Below are 17,358 nucleotides of genomic sequence, written 5' to 3'. Positions count from 1 at the left end.
GGCCGTGACGTAAACAAAGTCACAATCGTCATTATTTCCAGTGATGTAGCTCAACAAGCTCACGGTAACAAATCAAGAGTAAACTGTCCACACCTGAAAGGAATACGACTTATTCCTACATCTTTCTTATTGTATTTCTGTATCTTACACGTGAAGCCTGAGCCTAAAAACACTCAGTTCATTTAGTATACAGACATGTTCTGAGAGGAAAATGTAGACTCATGTGGAGAGGAACCCAAATCAGCAAATGTTGCATGTCGCACTAAACGCAACGATGAGCTGAGACTGATGAGAAGCTCATTAGTTCTGCAGGTATTTTGTTAAAAACAGAAGTATTGGTCCTGAACTGAAAAATGAAGGAATCATTCAAGTTACTGCAGTTTCTCCCTGAAGGGTCTAAAAATGTTTCAATCAAATTACAAGACAATCCGTCCAAAACTTGTTCAGATATTTCAGTTCTGGACCGAAGTGGTGGACGGACCACGTCGCTCGCAGGACAGAGTTTCAGATTTACAGTTCAGTGTTAAAAATCGTCCGAAAGACAATCGATGTTAAACGGTTAAAAAAAATCACGTCCTCAGGTTTTTGAAAATATGAAATAACTGTCGCTTCATGAGGACAGCGTGTGTGTGAGGTGGGATCAGACTTGATGACAGCCGCCTGGCAACATGAGAAAACACCGTCATAACGGTCATCACGATCTGACTAAGAGGTTTTGACTAAATCCTGGTCGCTGGAGGGAAGTGTGACATCATTTTTCCTGCTCGGCCTCATCGGCTTCAAAAACCACCAAGAAAAACACAGACAGAAACACAAACAGAGAAATTATCATTCATATGAAATGACCAAAGTGATCAAACTTTGGTAAAGAAAAAAAACTTCTTTTTTTTTCCTGTAGGCGCCAATCGCTCATTGCAATGAGCTGATTGAAAAAAATATATAATAATTCTGGCCATTTCAAGTCATGTTTACAGGGTTATGTGATTATTTTTTTTATTTTATTTTTTTTTAGGTGATATTTTGGGAAAAAACTAAATCACTTCATTTTAGCTGTGATTGTCATTAAAGTGCCGAAGCCGGTATCACGCCACAGTGTCGTACACCCGTCCGTCCACCAGGAGATACCGTGTCCGTCACGTTTGGTCTCGTCAGGGTGCTTAAAGTAAGATGATTACGGTTCAGGCACCAAAAATCAAGTGGTTGGGTTCAGAAAAACTTCATGGTTCAGGTTTTACAAAGTTAACAATACATACATTACGTAAGTTACGTATGTTACGTTATTTAAGTAACTTACTTCAGTTGCTCACGTTGTCTTTTACTTTCTCATGGACTTGAACTCAAGTCTCCCGAGTGAAGTCCTGTTTTTGTTCCGTCCAAACAACCCCGACGTCCTCCCAAGCAGGATTTTATCGCTGTGTGTACATTATGACATGACCTCTGTCACATGACCTCCTACTTCTGTGTTCTCTTCATGCCTGTGCGAGACAAAACGTGACACTGACTGATATCCTATTGTGAAATGACGGGTGTTTTGCACACTTTGGCTTGATACTGGGCTAAAATGTTCTTCCTAGTCTACAGATGTCTACAGATGTTATTCTTAAAAACAACCTCCCACCCCACACGCATACAGACGCATAAACACAGTCTTTAATACTGGTGTGCTTTCAGACATTTTTCTCTGAAACACACATATCAACTCATCACCGACAGTGAAAGTGTGAACACCAAACAGTTTAAAACTGACCACGTCGAGTGCATTCCTTCCAGGACACACTTCTAAAAAGGACGTGCTTTACTGGAATAATGTTGAGCAGTCTGGCAGCCGGCTCCACGTCTGTGCATGATGTCTGTGTTGCACCTCTGACGACGGCTTCATGACTCCAGGAACGTGATAAAACGGACCGTGGCTGGATTAGAGAAGTCCAACTAAAATATCTGCTCTGACGTGACTTTGAAAATACACAAATCTGTCCAACAGCTCATTGGCTCTAAACATGGAAGCACAACCTCAGCAGTGAAGTGAATTAGGTTTAAATGTTGCACTGAGACCACATTTCATTGTCTTATTAATCCTCCATTACGTTCCTGTGGTTACAAGATAGGCTACAGCAAACTTGTTCCCATGTCAGTGACTTAAAATGCGGTGAAACGAATGAGTTACTCTGACCTGACTGACCCTGTTGCACTCTGTCTCTACTGACAAATTTCCATTCTTTGTTTAGGACTCCTATTAAATGTGCTACGTTAATGAAATCTTGAGACACAGCCCAAAAAGCAGTTGATCGTCATCCCGTTGGGGGCTGAGACCTCACAGAGCTCGCTGTACCGAAGCTTCTGCGTATATCTGAACCAACGGAAGCAGCTGGATGTGGAGTCATGTGCTTCTCCGTCTGACTCGTCAGAGTCTCCGAGCGGCCGACTGCAGCTCCACACAGCCGACCACAGTCTTAAAATGACAAGAGTCTCATGCCACATTTTCTAAAACACTTCTCAAAACACTATAATCACTCACTAAGCAGGTCATTATTCTAATATTTACCAAGCACAGGCGTCCTGCTGTAATCTTGCTGTGGATATTCATGCTGTCCTTGGTTCTATTCCAAAACGGATACCGGCTCAAACACGTACGGATGAATTCAAGGAGATGTTAGTTTCTAGTTTTATTGTGGCCTTTCAGCATCTCTGCACCAGCAAGACGATGAAGCGGGGTACAGACTGGGCATGAAAGTGGAAGTGGCTGCCAGGTCTGAAAAGAGAAGCTGGTGCAATACCACTGATGGCCACTAGGGGCTCCAAAAAGCCTCTGCTTCCATAGACTCTCATCAAGCTGCAACCAACGAGAGTTTGGCATTTCGGCAGTCACCATCTTGCTATTTTGGAGTCATAAGTGACCATATTTGGACAAACTGGAGAGGAGCGAGTGGTGGATCTGACTTGTTATACACCACTTCTTATATATTGCTTTTTTAGGCCTAATATCTAATTATTGATTTTTTTTTTTTTTAGATAGACCAACAAAATTTCTGATGAGTTACTTTAGCAAATGACACTGTAATGACTTGTGGAAAAATGTTATTGACTTTGTGTTTCATGTGAGAAGTTGAATGGGACCAGAGCCTTTTTTTTAGCCAACTCCTTCTGGCACTCGGTGGTATTGCAGTTTAAGGTATTTCTGGATTGGCATCACTTTTCGGACCTGGAAGCTACGTCCACTTTATTTACAGTCTATGATTCCCATTCAGCTTAAATGTTGTTTGCTAAATTTAGTCCTTCTGATCAGTGTTCTGGTGGTTCTTCTGAAAATAATTCTATAATTAAGATATTAGGCCTCAAACAGAGATATGTTCGGGGGCATATCTGGTTTTGATTGACAGGCCTGAGGTACGGTCAGGTTTTCTGTACAGGTGGGCGGGCACAGTGTCTTCATGTTCTCGTTTAGATCCACAAATCACTCGTCCGCTGCTCATCCAGATATTTGACTCTGAAAAAAACAATATGGCGATGGCTGAAATGCGAGACTGGAGGCTTTAAACCAATCGGCGCCACTTTGGTCACTGAGTGACGTCACACGACAGGTTTTTTGGAAGTTGGTCTCTAGGGACGAGGTCCTTAAAGAAACGGAGTAAAACTACTTGTTTCAGACAGGATGAGCTGAGGCTGCATAAAAAGCCAGTTTATCACAGAATCATAACTGTCTGTTTTTGTGCCAAAGCAGCTGACAAGGACTGAGCTCTTTACAGAAAACTTGATGATGAAAGGAGATGATTGAACTTGTGCAGATGTTGAATCTTTGCTCTGTCTCTGGCTGGTCTAAAAGATGTGCTTTTATTTTGAAAATCCCTATCATTGACATTCATCTGTCATGTTTGACAGACGCTTTAATGAAGAGTGACTTCATAATAATAAATCTCCCTGTATGTGACACACTTTTACAATCAGATGTTTCTGAATACATAAATGAAGCTGACTTTTTGATGCTGCATTTTTACTGTGGTCCGATTGGCCTGGTGGGGGTGCCGTTTGCTCAAAGCCAATACAAGCTGTGACACCAACACTTTAACCTCCACATGTTCCCTCTCTGCTCCACGCAGGACATCCAGGAGCTGATGAAGACCGACCGGCCGGACTGGCAGAGCGTCATGCAGTACGTCTCCCAGATCTACAAGTACTTTGAGACCTGAGGGGTAAGGAAGAGGAGCAGGACACTGATGAAGATCCTGTCCCGTCTGTCAGCACTACGTTCAGACTGCTTCCTGCTCGACACTAAGGCCGAGGAGTTCTCTGCTGTTGAGAAGTTCAAAGCTGCTGTTTTTTCACTTGACACTACGGACAAAGACTGCTGTCGGAGAACCCGTCAGTGTTTAGAACCGTCACCTGAGCGTTTCATTCACAGACAGGTGATGAAGCAAAACACAATTTGAGCCTCGAAGCAGTGGACAGCACACTTGTGATTAAACTTTCTGCAGTAGAGCAGCTGTTGTCTTTGCTGTCGACACTTTTCTAAAAGTTACCTGCTCATCATCAGTGTCGTTTGCGGATCAAATGCTCCTCGGAAACGATCTAACGTGCCAAATGTTCTGACAAAATCCACGACAAAATCCACGACTACCTATGCATGATTTTAGTGTGAGCTTTCTGTCTGAGTTCGCAGCGGACGTCTCCTTTCAGTCAACGGCTCTGTTCTCCCACTGAGAGCTCGCCAGAAACGAGCTGGAGTTTTCCAGAGCGGAGACTGTTCCCACCTGACAGGTTGGAGTTGAACTGAAACCTTTTAATTTGTCCTTAAAAAAACAGAGACAGCTGCCGTCTGTGAGGATTTAACACTTGAAGAGTTCCTGAATAGTTTTGTAGAAATATTTTTTATGAGTACAGATAGATGTGTGTGTTTGGTTTGTTTCCAGCGTTGAGGACCGAGTGAGTGGAGCACCGTCCCGTGCCCTCCTGTGCTGTTTCTTCCTCCAATCAGAACTTCTCTCTACAACTGTGGTACCGCAGCTGCTCTGCAAAACGTGTGCTGTATGTTGGATTGTGAAGGAGAGCGACTCGTAGAGTCGAGGGCACGACTCTTTCTCTGTGTACATTTTAGGAGTTTGCCGAGGCCCTTCTGTTTGGAAGGATAAAATATATTGATATTTATTTATTTACAAGACATGCTGCAAAGGGAGAATGTGGACAGTTTTCTATTTACGGGTGTCAGATCTGGAGGTCTCTGGGATGGTTGTTGCCTAATAAAGGATTGTGAAGATTTATTTTCAATCATTCGATTTGTTGTTTTTTTAATTCCTCGTACATGTTCAGTTTGTGTTGAAGCCATCAGCTCCTCCCTGTGTTTCAAATATATTCCCGTTTTGCTCCACTGAAGGTTAAATTGCTTTTCCACTGAGCCCATTAAAGCTGTCCCAGGGCTGTAAAAGATTTCTGGGTGTGTGAGAGTTGCCGGCTCTTCACTGCACACCTTTTCTTCTTTAACAGATTTCTGTGGCTGGAGTTTCCCATGAAGTAAACTTGCAGAATAAGATAATGGATCTGAAGAGTATTATAATGGATCAATGAAAGACTTTATAAAAAATTAAAAAAGAGAGCGAGAAAGAGTCTATAAACGGCAAACTTTCAGTTTATAATACTAAATTATGTCAGTTTTCAGAGATATGTGATTTTTTTTCTTCTCTCTTTCAGGCTCGTTTCCATTTCTAAACTCTGATTTGATCTCGTGTGTTTGAGTCAGCCCGAAGCGTTAAGTAAACAAAATCCAAACACTGTAAAGTCGTGTGAGGTTTAATTTTGCCTCCACGGACTTTATGATTTCGGCCTGCTGTACACACAAAACGGCCTTTACATTAAACTGAAAGCACGTGCACACGTCGGTTGAATGCAGTTTCATTGGCGCGTAATTACGCACGGCGGAACGGTGACGCTCACTTGGGATTCCACCCTGGTCACTGTACTTGTAACCGCTGTGCGTGTGTGGGGGCTATTTGTGTGTGTGTGTGTCTGTGTTGGGGCGTGGCTTCTCTGTGAGTTTGAGTCCCCCCTCCTTTTTTTTCTTGCGTTTCTCCCTCCACTTCAAAACTGCTGCTGCGGGGGAAGTTGGTTGACACTGCGTGCGATACGAATCTCCAGATGACGCTGAAACGCTCCACAGATCAGTCGCTGCTGATGTGAAAACATCCAGAGACGATGTGCAGGTTCATTAAGGTGAGCAAAGATGTTCAGCGCCTTTAAATCTGATGGCACATTTACGCAGCGAGCAGGAGGACTGAGGGGTTACTGAGCAGCTATTACATATGTGCCAACTTTGCAGAAACGGTGAGCTTCTAACTTTTTCTTTAAATAGTAAAACGTGTTGTCTTTCTTTCAGGAGATGGCTGATTCTGCAGCTCTCACTTGTGGATTACTTCTGGATTACATCAGAAAAACGTCTTTACTCCTCTGGGACTAGAAACAGTGTTGTCCTCTCTGTGCACAGCCTGCAGGTCCTCGTCCTCCTTCAACACACTTTAGCTGAGATGAATACGTTCTACATCGTGATTGAATTAGTAATTGCTGTTCTCTCCATATCCGGCAACATACTGGTGTGCTGGGCTGTCGCAATCAACACCACTCTGAAGAACGCCACCAACTACTTTCTGGTGTCTCTGGCTGTGGCTGATATTCTGGTCGGTTGCCTCGCCATCCCCTTTGCCATAACCATCAGCATCGGTATACACCTGGACTTTTATGGATGCCTCTTCCTCGCCTGTTTTGTCTTGGTACTCACTCAGAGCTCCATTTTTAGTCTCCTTGCTATTGCCATTGACAGATACCTGGCCGTCAAAATTCCTCTGAGGTGAGTGCTCACTACTACTTCCGAGCTGTTTTCCTGGACTCTCCATCTGTCAGATCAGTGATGAAAGTGTGAAGGGTGAAGAAACCTTGATCCTTATCTTCACTTTAACTCACTTATCATTGTTCCTCATCTGTCAGCAGGACTTTAATGCTGTTTAATCATTTGTTCATATTGAGTGCTAAATAAGCAGAAACACTCGGGACTTCCCTGCTGTTTTCTTAAAAAGCCCGCAGGTACCGTCACGTATCCCCTTTACAGAAGATGAATATGAGTTCTGTGACCGGACCCTTCACTTTACAGCAGAGCTCAGTGGCTCCTGTTGTTTGATAGTTCATATTACATGATAATCAGACAAACCCTCTTCTTAAACAGGGTTTAAATTTGGTGTTACAAACAGATTATGCCTTAAAGTGCTTGCCCTATAATGTAAAACTGGTTTTAGTAATGCCACCTTTATTCATTTCGTGATGACTGTAACAAAATCTTCATCTGCGTGTTTGGGTAATCTCTTCTGCTGCATCTACGACGCTCAGCATGCTGGCTGCGTGTCATCCGAAGCCTCCTGCAGCTCATAAAAAAACATGCAAAGATCTGGTGTGTGATGTGACAGCAGAGCGGGCGCAGCTGCTCGATCGATAGCTGCCACAGTGTCACTTCTGCTGAACCTCGTGGCGAAGGCCACCGAGCTCTTCTGAGCGCGTCCGCCTGAAGCGGAAGAGCCGCCGGCAGGGGCGACACGCGGCTGCTTGATATTTCTGGGAATTGAGAAATACAAGCTTTTGTTGCGAGATGGGAGCTGTCTGTCGGCAGGTGGTGTTTTTTCTGGGGTTTCTCCGTGTTGGAGATGTCGCTTTCTCTTTCTTTCAGAAGTGAATGTTTTTAACCGCCGGATGTGGTTTTGGCATTCTTGTTTCCATCAGACTCAAACGCTGGCTAGAAAGGACAGTTTGACACCAGTCTGGGATGAGTTGTTCGCCACCAAGCGAGCGGCTCGTAAAATTCCCCCCCGACAGATGGAAACCGAAGCGCAACACGTCTCGTTTCACCTCCTCACACACACACAACGTGGAACCTGCCTTTAAAAGAGCAACACACTCATAGCGTGCTGTCAAAACTTCTCTACATGACATTTAAGATATTTTCATACACATAGTGTGCACTGAAAACAATCCCCCTCACGTGATAATAAGATCTCTGTGTGTGTGTGTGTGTGTGTGTGTGTGTGTGTGTGTGTGTGTGTGTGTGTGTGTGTGTGTGTGTGTGTGTTCAGCTCATGTCCACAGGCTTGTGTTTGGCCGGTCTGCAGGCCTATGGGACCTCCATTAGGTCTCAGATAAAAGTGTTTTTGCAGATGGTTTTAGTAAAAGTGAAAAGACCAGCGCCAGATGTTTGAAGTCCCCTGAGATAACAGAACCCCCCCCCCCCCCCCCCACACACACACACACACACACACACACACACACAAAGACCCTCCTCCAGCCTCCAGCCATCCCCGTTCACATTTCTCAGAAAAAGACCCTCTGGCTACTTTGTCCCTTCATCCTGGAGAAGCTCTCAGATAAACTTGAGCACATCGTGGACCTCAGAGGATCCTCTCCACCCTCAGCAGGACCATCTCGCTGCGGTCGGGGAATGGGATCAGCATCCGGCCTCAGGCTGCTGACTTAAACAGATTTCAGCTCCGGGATTTTAATGGGTACTTTCTTTGCCTTTGTTGCAGCACATGTAGGAGGGCGGTGGGTGTGGCGTTCTGCCGTTCTCCATGTAAATCCTGACAAAATGATAGAAACATGAGGAAGAGTTAGAGCTGAAGAACTGGGCCCGACTCTGTTGACGGCTGGACTTCAAACAGCTGATTATTATTCATGGTTTCCTCACGTGAAAAAATGGTGGGAAATATGATCCGAGATGCAGACATCCAGCATCCGCAACAATAAATACAGCGAGTCAGTGAGTCCTGAGATGACCCGGGATCATCTGTGGAGAGAAGAGAGCGATGGAGCGCCGCCTGATGTGAAACCACTGTGAAGGTTTGAGGTGGAGGACTGCGCGTCAGCGTCGTGATTAACCATGAGCGAGAGCGCTGCGGCTTGTCGAGAATGTAAAGTATCAGAAAGTGACATTAATCATTTGCAGTTTCAATCAGAGACTCTGGGTCGGACTTGACAACAAAGTCGGCCTTGTTTAAAGTCACTAACAATACACAGACTGGCTTTTTTGCTGAGCGTTAGACGAGAAGCTTGATGCCTCCCACGTCTGTTTGCTGAGTATGCAGCTAGAAAAATTAGTGGAGTCGAAGGGGAGAAAACCGCTGACCTGATTCAGTCTGAAGACGACAACTTCTGTCTACCAGCACCTCTGAAGAGAAATAATGAACAAGCTGTCCGTACAAGAACAGAAACATACGGTGTATATGACCCCTGCACACCCGAGTGTGTAACACACCTGAGAGTCCACTAGAGGAAACGATGGCAGTGTCACGTTTTGCCTCGCCGACGCGTCAAAACTAAAGTGCCTCAGTTTTAAGCAGCAAAAACCACGTTAAGGAAAAGGTCGTGTTTTGGGTTAAAATCGGTAAATTATACGCAAGTGAGGTCGCGTACGTCACGTCAGAGAGACGCGTGGCCTCGTCTTCAAGGCAAAAGTCCTTTTTTTCCTGTTCAGTCCAAACATCAACTTCCTCCTTACGTGGACTCGATCACGTTTGTACCCCTGAATGGGAACGATCTGGTCGGACACGGTGTCCTCTAGTGGACTGACGGCTGTACTACACCCCGCTGGCGCGAAACCGTTCTGACTCGAGCTTCAGACCGAACTCAGATATGAGACCGCCATCGTCGAATTCTGGAGGGGGAAAAATATATAATATAACACCAAATATAATTGTTGAAATATTCCTTTAATAATCACATCGCGTTCATTTGCAAAAAAACCAAAGTGTTGTATGGACTCACGCAGATGTTAAAGAATGTGTAGTTTCATGTGGTTAATATAAGGGATGTTTTGTGTTTGTATATTTACTGACAGGTTGAGCGATGAGTCAGCAGAGTGTAGAAGATCTTCTGTTCTCGTCTCCCTCTTCTGTCAAAGCAAATCTGTCCAAATTCCAGTCTGTGTTTACTCTCAAATCACCAGATTATACAGCTTGTTGTTATTTTCAGAGAAACATCGTACAATTCACAATGCAAATGCTGCACGCCTCCGTTTACATGCAGCAACAAGCCGGCTGAGATGTCAAACTGTCCGTCGGTGTTTGATCATGTAGGGAGCTTTAAACGGATGTTTTGTGTGCGTGGCCCTGTGTGTGTGTGTGTGTGTGTGTGTGTGTGTGTGTGTGTGTGTGTGTGTGTGTGTGTGTGTGTGTGTGTGTGTGTGTGTGTGTGTGTGTGGCCCGGCATAGGTCAGCAGCCCCGCGGGCAGAAGCCCAGACAGCAGCGAGAGGATGTATGGAGAGCGGAGCGGGTGGAAGACAGCAGAACAAAGACAGATGCCAGCGTGCTGTCGTCATGCCGCCACTAATCCGCTCAGCCGGCCGCTCGCTCGCTCGCTCGCTGCCACCGAGGACAGAAAGACAGAGAGGGAGATGGACCTTCTGGGAAATGGACTCTGTGCGGCCCGCCGTGATGAACGGAGAGTGGGAGGGAGAGGAGGGTGGAGAGGAGGGTGGAGAGGAAGGTGGAGAGGAGGGTGGAGAGGAAGGTGGAGAGGAAGGTGTGGCGTGCCGTCCAGCGCTGAAGCTTCCTCTCCTCTGTATTATTCATGACCTCGCTGTCAGGACGGCGGCTCGGCTCGCTCACCGATGAACGTCTGACTTATTCGTGCACGGAGCCGTTTTCCGCCGCGAGGTCCGCCGGGCTAATCGTTAAAGACGCCGGCTCGTTTTCACTTGCAAATTCCTCCCGGCTGAAACAGGACCTCGACGCCACTCGACTTCCTGTTCGTGTCGTGGAAGTCGGTGGCGAGCGGCGGCGCCCGCGCCTTCCTCATCGCGCTCATCCTCACGGCCCTTAATGGGACGAGGCAGCAGCTACTTTACCAAAAGAGTTCTTCATGAAGCCCACAGAGACCAGAACCAGCGTTTTCCCCCGTTGACGAGCACATTCACCGGCAGCAGCCTCATGTTGCGTCATCAAACACAGAAAGCAGCGACGCTGCTGGCGTGTCCGACACCAACTCCAATCCTGACACAGCATGACATTCAGGAAACGACACAAACAGCAGCCAGCGAAGCAGCTTCTGGTGGCGGACGTCGCTTCTGTTCATGCTGGCCTTCAGTAGATCTCTGTGAACAGATCACAACAAAAACAGGGAGAAACCTGGAACTGGACGATGTGGTCGTTCAACTTCTTCATGTTTGCTCCAGATAAACCGACTTCAGTGGAAGTGACGTGAAGCTTCGGTGTGAATACGGACCGGTTTTCGAAACAACGTGCAGCGTTTCCTCTGTTTATCTCACTCGCTGGCTGTTTGTGGCCCGACGCCGGTCCGTGTTAGCGGCTGCAGTTCGGTTCCTTTGGTTAATTACGGGACAATATTTGTTAACCTCTTTTTTTTTTTTTTTTTTTTTTTTAATTTCCACCTGAAAAAAACATTTCAACCATTTTCAATCCGTATCACATGCGATGTGAAGCCGCATCGTCACGCCGAAATCAACAGACTCGGGGGAATTCTGAAATATAAAAAGTTCCTTATCAGGAGGATAATTATCATGAACCCAAACTGTAGATTAAAGAGTGAATGACTCGTTGAGAAATCTTCAACTGCAAAACTATCAAATGTGGTGCAACAGAAATGAAGTACAACAGATGTTACATCCGTGTTTGTCACATCGGGGCGACGCAGCGTCTTCAGTGAAGTTAACGGAGAAGCTTCTCACTGCAGTCGGAGGGCGTTTTCTTAATGTGGGCGGAGTCAAGACGTTTGACTCCCAACCGAGGAGGAACTTCGTAAATCAAACTCAGGTGCTCGACACTTTGACAACATTATATTAACATCTACAGAAGCTTTATGAGGGTGACGGTACAAACTCAACTTTTACAGAGACCTCTGCTCACTGGTGTTATATTAATATACAGCACCGGTATAATATTTATTCATTATTTACACTAGCATGGTATCAGTTTATGATGTTTGTCTCACTTAGCAGGAGGATAATAAAAGGACATACGGGGGTGTGAATACAGAGAGGAGAGTGTTGCTTTGGAAAAAAAAAGAAAGTGAAACTACCTTTTAAAATGTTTAAACGTGGAGTTAAATCTTCACAATAAGGAGTTCTTTGTTGATTGATCAACAATAACTTGGCAAATGTTTTGTTACGAGCACAAATGATTTATCAATATTTAAACGTCCACCATCAGCTCGTGTTTTCAGAAGGATCCAGAACTGATCATCGTAACAAAGTGTTGCTGCTAAAGTCCCAATCGAAGTTCAGATAGTGTGACTGCAGCAGGACAGAGATCAGATGGATCGGTTGGGACACCTCGTCTCAGACCGGCCTCTGTCTGTCTGTCTGTCTGTCTGTCTGTCTGTCTGTGTGTGTGTCTGTCTGTCTGTGTGTGTCTGTCTGTCTGTCTGTCTGTCTGTCTGTGTGTGTGTCTGTGTGTGTGTGTGAGTCACGACCATGCGACCGCTCGCCTGAATCACTTTGAGGAAACGGTGAATTTTGCCTCCAGCTGTGCTCACATGATGCGGACGATCGGGGCGACGTGAGCGTGACTCGGCCGGCGTCTCCACGGCGCCCGTGTGCTGCGGCTCTCCGTACGATCTCAGATCACATTTCTGTCGGGCCGCGGCTCGGCGAGGAACACGGCGAGTCCACGTGCGGCTTTGTCAGTCGAAGGCTCTGAAAAACAGGAGGTGAAACTATGAGAGGACGAGAACATTTGTGTGTGAAACTCAGCATCTGAACACACAAGTCGGCCTCGCGGGTCGTACGAGACGCGTTTATATATTTAGCGCCGTGTTTGCTGTGTGAATTGAAGCGAAGCAGGAAGTGAGAGGAGCAGCTTTCACTCTGAAGATGAGAACGAGCTCGGAGGAACACACGAGTGTTGCCTGACTGAGTGTCGTAAAGTTCCACTTTCACGATCGGAGAGTTATGCTGCAGCTGACCTGTATTGGGTCAATTGAGAGGCGTTCCTAATATTTTGTCCCTCCGATTAAAATGAATTAGGTCGACAAAATATTAGAAGAACGTTCAGTCGGACCCGACACAGTTAAACAGCAGCTCAACACATTAACATTAAAATGAACCGACTCCTCTCTGAATACTGAATATGAACATTATAAATATTATTATTATTATAATAAGGAGGATTTATTGCTTGTGTGTTGTTTTGTACTTAATGCTTCACCTGTCTGTGTTTTTGGCTGATTGCTGTATTTTCATCTTTTCGTGGACTTTTTGAATCGATCTGAGGCTGCAGTAGATACATACAGACCGTATGAGCAGCTTATAAAATATGAAGCCTGGTTTTAGCCCATAATATCCAACAAGTAGTTCAAATTAGTGCCGTATGAATCAAAGATGGACTGATTTGATTTTGGAGGTCAAAGGTCACCGTGACCTCACGACAGTCCCATATCTCAGGAGCAGAGTTATGATCGGGACCATAGTTCACGTTTAGTCAGATGACTTGGTGACGCTGATCTTTGGACTTCGAAACTGCTGATCGTGTGAATCTTCCCTGCTGTCGTGGTAAAAACGTGCGAAGCCTCCACCGTTGAGAATTTGTAGCTTCGTTGCACCAACATCCATATTTGAAGCATCGTCGACTGTCACGGCTACAACTCTTGAGTTTCTATCAGAATCGTCTCTGCTTAATAAATCCCTTCAAGTCTTGTCTACATATATTACGAGTCTGGACAGACACGGATGTAAACAGCAACTTGTCTGGTTGGTGGAGACAAACAGCCTTTATTGTAGTTTTAAATACATTCTGCTGTTCCTTTAATTAGTCAAATTCAGATTTATTTTTCTGTTTATTTCCTTGCATTTCTTTTTGCGGGGTATTTTTCTTCATCCAACACGGCCTGAAACAAAAACCCTGAACATCGTTGTCAAAATCAATTTGGTGGCTTTTTACAAAAACAAGGCTGCCGACTGTCGAGATGGAGAATCTGATCTGTCCATTCTCCCTTTAATGTGCTTCAACTTCCGCTATTTTATTCATTCAAATGTTTCGTTCCCTGTCTTATGTCCTGTCTTTTTGTTGTTGTTTGTTTTACACGACAAAAAAAAAAAAAAAACGCATTAAAAAAAAGAATGAAGTCCAGGTTTCCTGCAACGCGCTGCGTCTCACCGTGAGTCCACCGTGTTGCTGAAAGTAGCTGCTTCAGAATAATGGGATGCAAACTGCACAAACACCCACTCACAAATCCTCCTCTGAGGGTGGAGGGATTATTTCATCACTTCTAGTGTGAAGTTTTGCTCGGATCGTCTTCATGACCGTCACATCGGAGTCTTTTTAAAGTCCTAAAACAATAAGAAGAGGCAGGTGTTGAATTATCACATAAAAAAAAAAAAAAAGCAACCGGAAGATGATTTGTTCTCACCTGTTTGCACTGTTTTGTTTTTCCTATTTTAAAAGTGACATTGGTCTGAAACATCCTGATTAAAAAACTAAACGTTGAGGGTGACCTCTGCTGTGTTTCCTCCAGGTACAAGGAGTTGATGACGGGAAAAAAAGCCCGCGAGATCATCGCTATCTTATGGATCCTCTCCTTTGTTATCGGCCTCATCCCCTTCTTCGGGTGGAACTTAAAGTACTCGGGCTGCGGGAACGGCAGCTCCGAGGCCGGCAACGGGACGAGCGGCGGCCCCGCGGGCCCCCCCCCGTGGGGCGCCGGGGACTTGCTGCAGAGCTGCAAGCTGCAGTGCTACTTTGAGAGCGTGGTGGACATGCACTACATGGTCTACTTCAACTTCTTTGTGTGCGTGCTGCTGCCGCTGCTCATCATGCTGGGCATCTACCTGAAGATCTTCACCGTGGCCCGGAAGCAGCTGAGGCAGATCGAGCTGAAGTGCGTGGGCAACGGGGACAACCACCACCACGGGCTGCTGCAGAAGGAGATCCGGGCCGCCAAGTCCCTCTCCATCATCGTGGGGCTGTTCGCCGTCTGCTGGCTGCCCGTCCACATCCTCAACTGCCGCACGCTGTTCTACCGGCAGCTGCCGAAGCCGGAGGTCGTCATGTACGTGGCCATCATTCTGTCTCACGCCAACTCGGCGGTCAACCCCATCATCTACGCCTACCGCATCCAGGACTTCAGGAACACCTTCCAAAAGATCCTGACTCGGCACTTCCTGTGCCGCAAAGAGGAGCTGTACCGGAGCTCCAACGGCAGCAGACGCAACAGAGACCAGATCCACATGACCATCGACCCTCTGCTATAGGACGCCACTTTACGTCGCCGGCGGTTTTAACCGAGGTTTTTCCATGTTTACAGAACAAGGGTGTGAAGTGAGGAAGACGCCTACCGCATCCAGTATGTGGACATTTATTTATGAACTGAAAGCAGTGACGCGTCGAGTCACGTCTTGCGTAACGTTTGTGTCGTGAAGGATCTTGAGTTGTAAGAAGCTAACTGGATTTGTAGGACCGTGAACAGGATCCAAACTTAAAATGCTCTTCGTCATTCAAACACTCCTCTTCTTCGCCCCGCTATATTTTATATTGTCAACATTAAGTGCCCGTGTTTCATAATTTATTTATTATAAGACCTTGTTTTTGAGAATGTACAGATTAAAACGATGTGTGGCTCGATCTGTACTCGTGGACCCTAAAGGTACAGTAGTAGTAGTAGTAGTAGTAGTAGTAGTAGTGGTAGTAGTGGTAGTAGTAGTAGTAGTAGTGGTAGTAGTGGTGGTAGTCGTCTTCTTTAAAGTGAATCCATCACGGGGAGAAGAGGAACTCTTCATGTCAGGATCCAAAATTAGAGACGGAAAACAAAACCTTTGTATAGTAGAAATGTTTCCAGTGTCGTCTGCTGCTCAACGAAGTGCCGGTGTTTGTGGCCGCCGCTGTGCGTGTGCAGGTGGAGGACCTCGGCACCGTGTGCACCGTCCTGCATGTCGGAAAGAACGAAGTCAAGAGAGCAGCAAAAATAAACGAGAGGAAAAAAAAAAAAAAATACTCATTTCCACCATGATGGATCATCTCTCGCAGCCTCGGAGGTCACGGACTCATCGCGTGACCCCGCGTGGCCGAGATCCACGGGAAGTCCGTTCGTTTGTCCTGCATGAACACGGCGATTTGAATCGGCCGTCGTTCATCTAAACCAACCCGCGGCGGAGCTCGTTTCCTTTTGTCTTGAAACCTCAGGAAGAAGGAAAGTGATTCGCTGATTGTTCACGGAGAGATCTGCACATTTACATCGACGCTCCTCCTCATCCCGGCTTCGGCTTACGTAACGCTCGGGTTCAGTTGGGTGCAGATGAATGTCGCTGGCCTTAAGGAGTCCCAGCTGATGCCCCCCCCCCCCCCCCCCCCCCGACAGTCTCAGCTGGGATCCTGAGGCCCCGTCAGTGCAGTCAGTCCTCCGCGAGTCACCGACTGAAAACAACACGTTGTTTAGGGTTGAGCTTCACGGAGGACCTATTTGTCTTTGTGATTTCTGAGTGACCGCTCGACGCTCCTCCGTGTTCGCAAACATCGACGACAAACTGAGTGAACCAGGCAACACTAAGGAGGCCGAGTCTTAACCCTCCCTCCACGGTCCCAGTGAGGCGACGCTGCTTTTCAGGCCCGATGCTCCGCCTCCTTTTTTCCTGTCTTTTCTCCGTGGAGGTTGACGTGAGCTTTAAATCCCGGAAAAGTTCCGGTTGAATTCAATCGGAGGAGCAGAGATTTGTTCGGAGTGTCTTTTGTCATTAAAAACCAACCCTGACAGCCATCAATCACTACACTGATGAAAACATTGCACTGAGGTTTTACGGCCTGTCCTGTTCGGTGTGCTTCACGTGCTCCACCGCCTCCCTTCGTTCGTGTCCAGTGCACCACCTCTGACTTCAAGGGCTACACCACCGGAGTGAGACAACGCTTTAGTACATTCCAATGGAGACATCTGCACTGTAACTGCAATGTAACCTTGTGTTATTGTCTTCGTTGTAAAACAAAAAAAAACAAGTACTGTAGCTTTCCGGCTTTCTACGATCTATCGATTAATGTCAAACTATTGCCTTCTTTTGGGTTTTAAAGGACGATAACGAGCTGACGTGGTTCAACATTCCTGCCTTTCATTCCTGTCGGGTGTCGTTACTAATCAGGACAAACATCCAACTGATGTTCGACTTTTCCAGCAGCCGTTCTTCTCTTTAAACTCTTACTGCTATTTAACATGATGCAATCTGTATGTACGGTGAATTATTTTGTTAATAAAGGCTGTTTATATTGTTAAAGGCCCGTCTTTATTCCTCACGTCTTAGCAGTCACATTTACAACACAGCGGAAACATTGTTTGTGCTTTTAAAATGTCTCTGATGACGCTTCAGATCCAAAGATGCTAAAAATAAACCTGCATGTCCTCAA

At 46.0% G+C, this 17,358-nt stretch overlaps 2 protein-coding genes across 3 annotated transcripts in view; both read left to right on the top strand.

Annotated features, from left to right (window-relative positions):
- specc1 (sperm antigen with calponin homology and coiled-coil domains 1) overlaps nucleotides 1–5,260 on the top strand; it is a 75,276-nt gene extending 70,016 nt beyond the window's left edge. For both annotated transcript variants that reach the window (XM_069146970.1, XM_069146971.1), the window contains one exon: nucleotides 4,095–5,260. In XM_069146970.1, the coding sequence (XP_069003071.1) occupies nucleotides 4,095–4,184 (90 nt within the window). In that variant the 3' untranslated portion in view covers nucleotides 4,185–5,260. The remainder of the gene's footprint in view (nucleotides 1–4,094) is intronic.
- Nucleotides 5,261–5,993: 733 nt separating this feature from the next.
- On the top strand, nucleotides 5,994–16,362 carry adora2b (adenosine A2b receptor). The gene is made up of 3 exons (XM_069146968.1): nucleotides 5,994–6,198; nucleotides 6,362–6,829; nucleotides 14,489–16,362. The coding sequence occupies exons 2-3, from the start codon at nucleotides 6,510–6,512 to the stop codon at nucleotides 15,222–15,224; spliced, it is 1,056 nt and encodes a 351-aa protein (XP_069003069.1). The 5' UTR covers nucleotides 5,994–6,198; nucleotides 6,362–6,509; the 3' UTR covers nucleotides 15,225–16,362.
- The last annotated feature ends 996 nt before the right edge of the window (nucleotides 16,363–17,358 follow it).

The sequence above is a fragment of the Embiotoca jacksoni genome, unplaced genomic scaffold (genome assembly GCF_022577435.1).
Source record: "Embiotoca jacksoni isolate LCO1_2020_lvr unplaced genomic scaffold, fEmbJac1.0.p SCAF_13, whole genome shotgun sequence".
NCBI classification, from domain to species: Eukaryota; Metazoa; Chordata; class Actinopteri; family Embiotocidae; genus Embiotoca; species Embiotoca jacksoni.
The sequence above is the reverse complement of the archived record's forward strand: the minus strand, read 5'-3'. Positions and strand labels throughout refer to the sequence as shown.

Excerpts from the sequence above, each read along its gene's own strand:
- adora2b (XM_069146968.1), top strand. The coding sequence starts at position 6,510 with ATGAATACGTTCTACATCGTGATTGAATTAGTAATTGCTGTTCTCTCC. Across the intron at positions 6,830-14,488 it reads GCCGTCAAAATTCCTCTGAG|GTACAAGGAGTTGATGACGG; the intron begins GTGAGTGCTCAC and ends TGTTTCCTCCAG.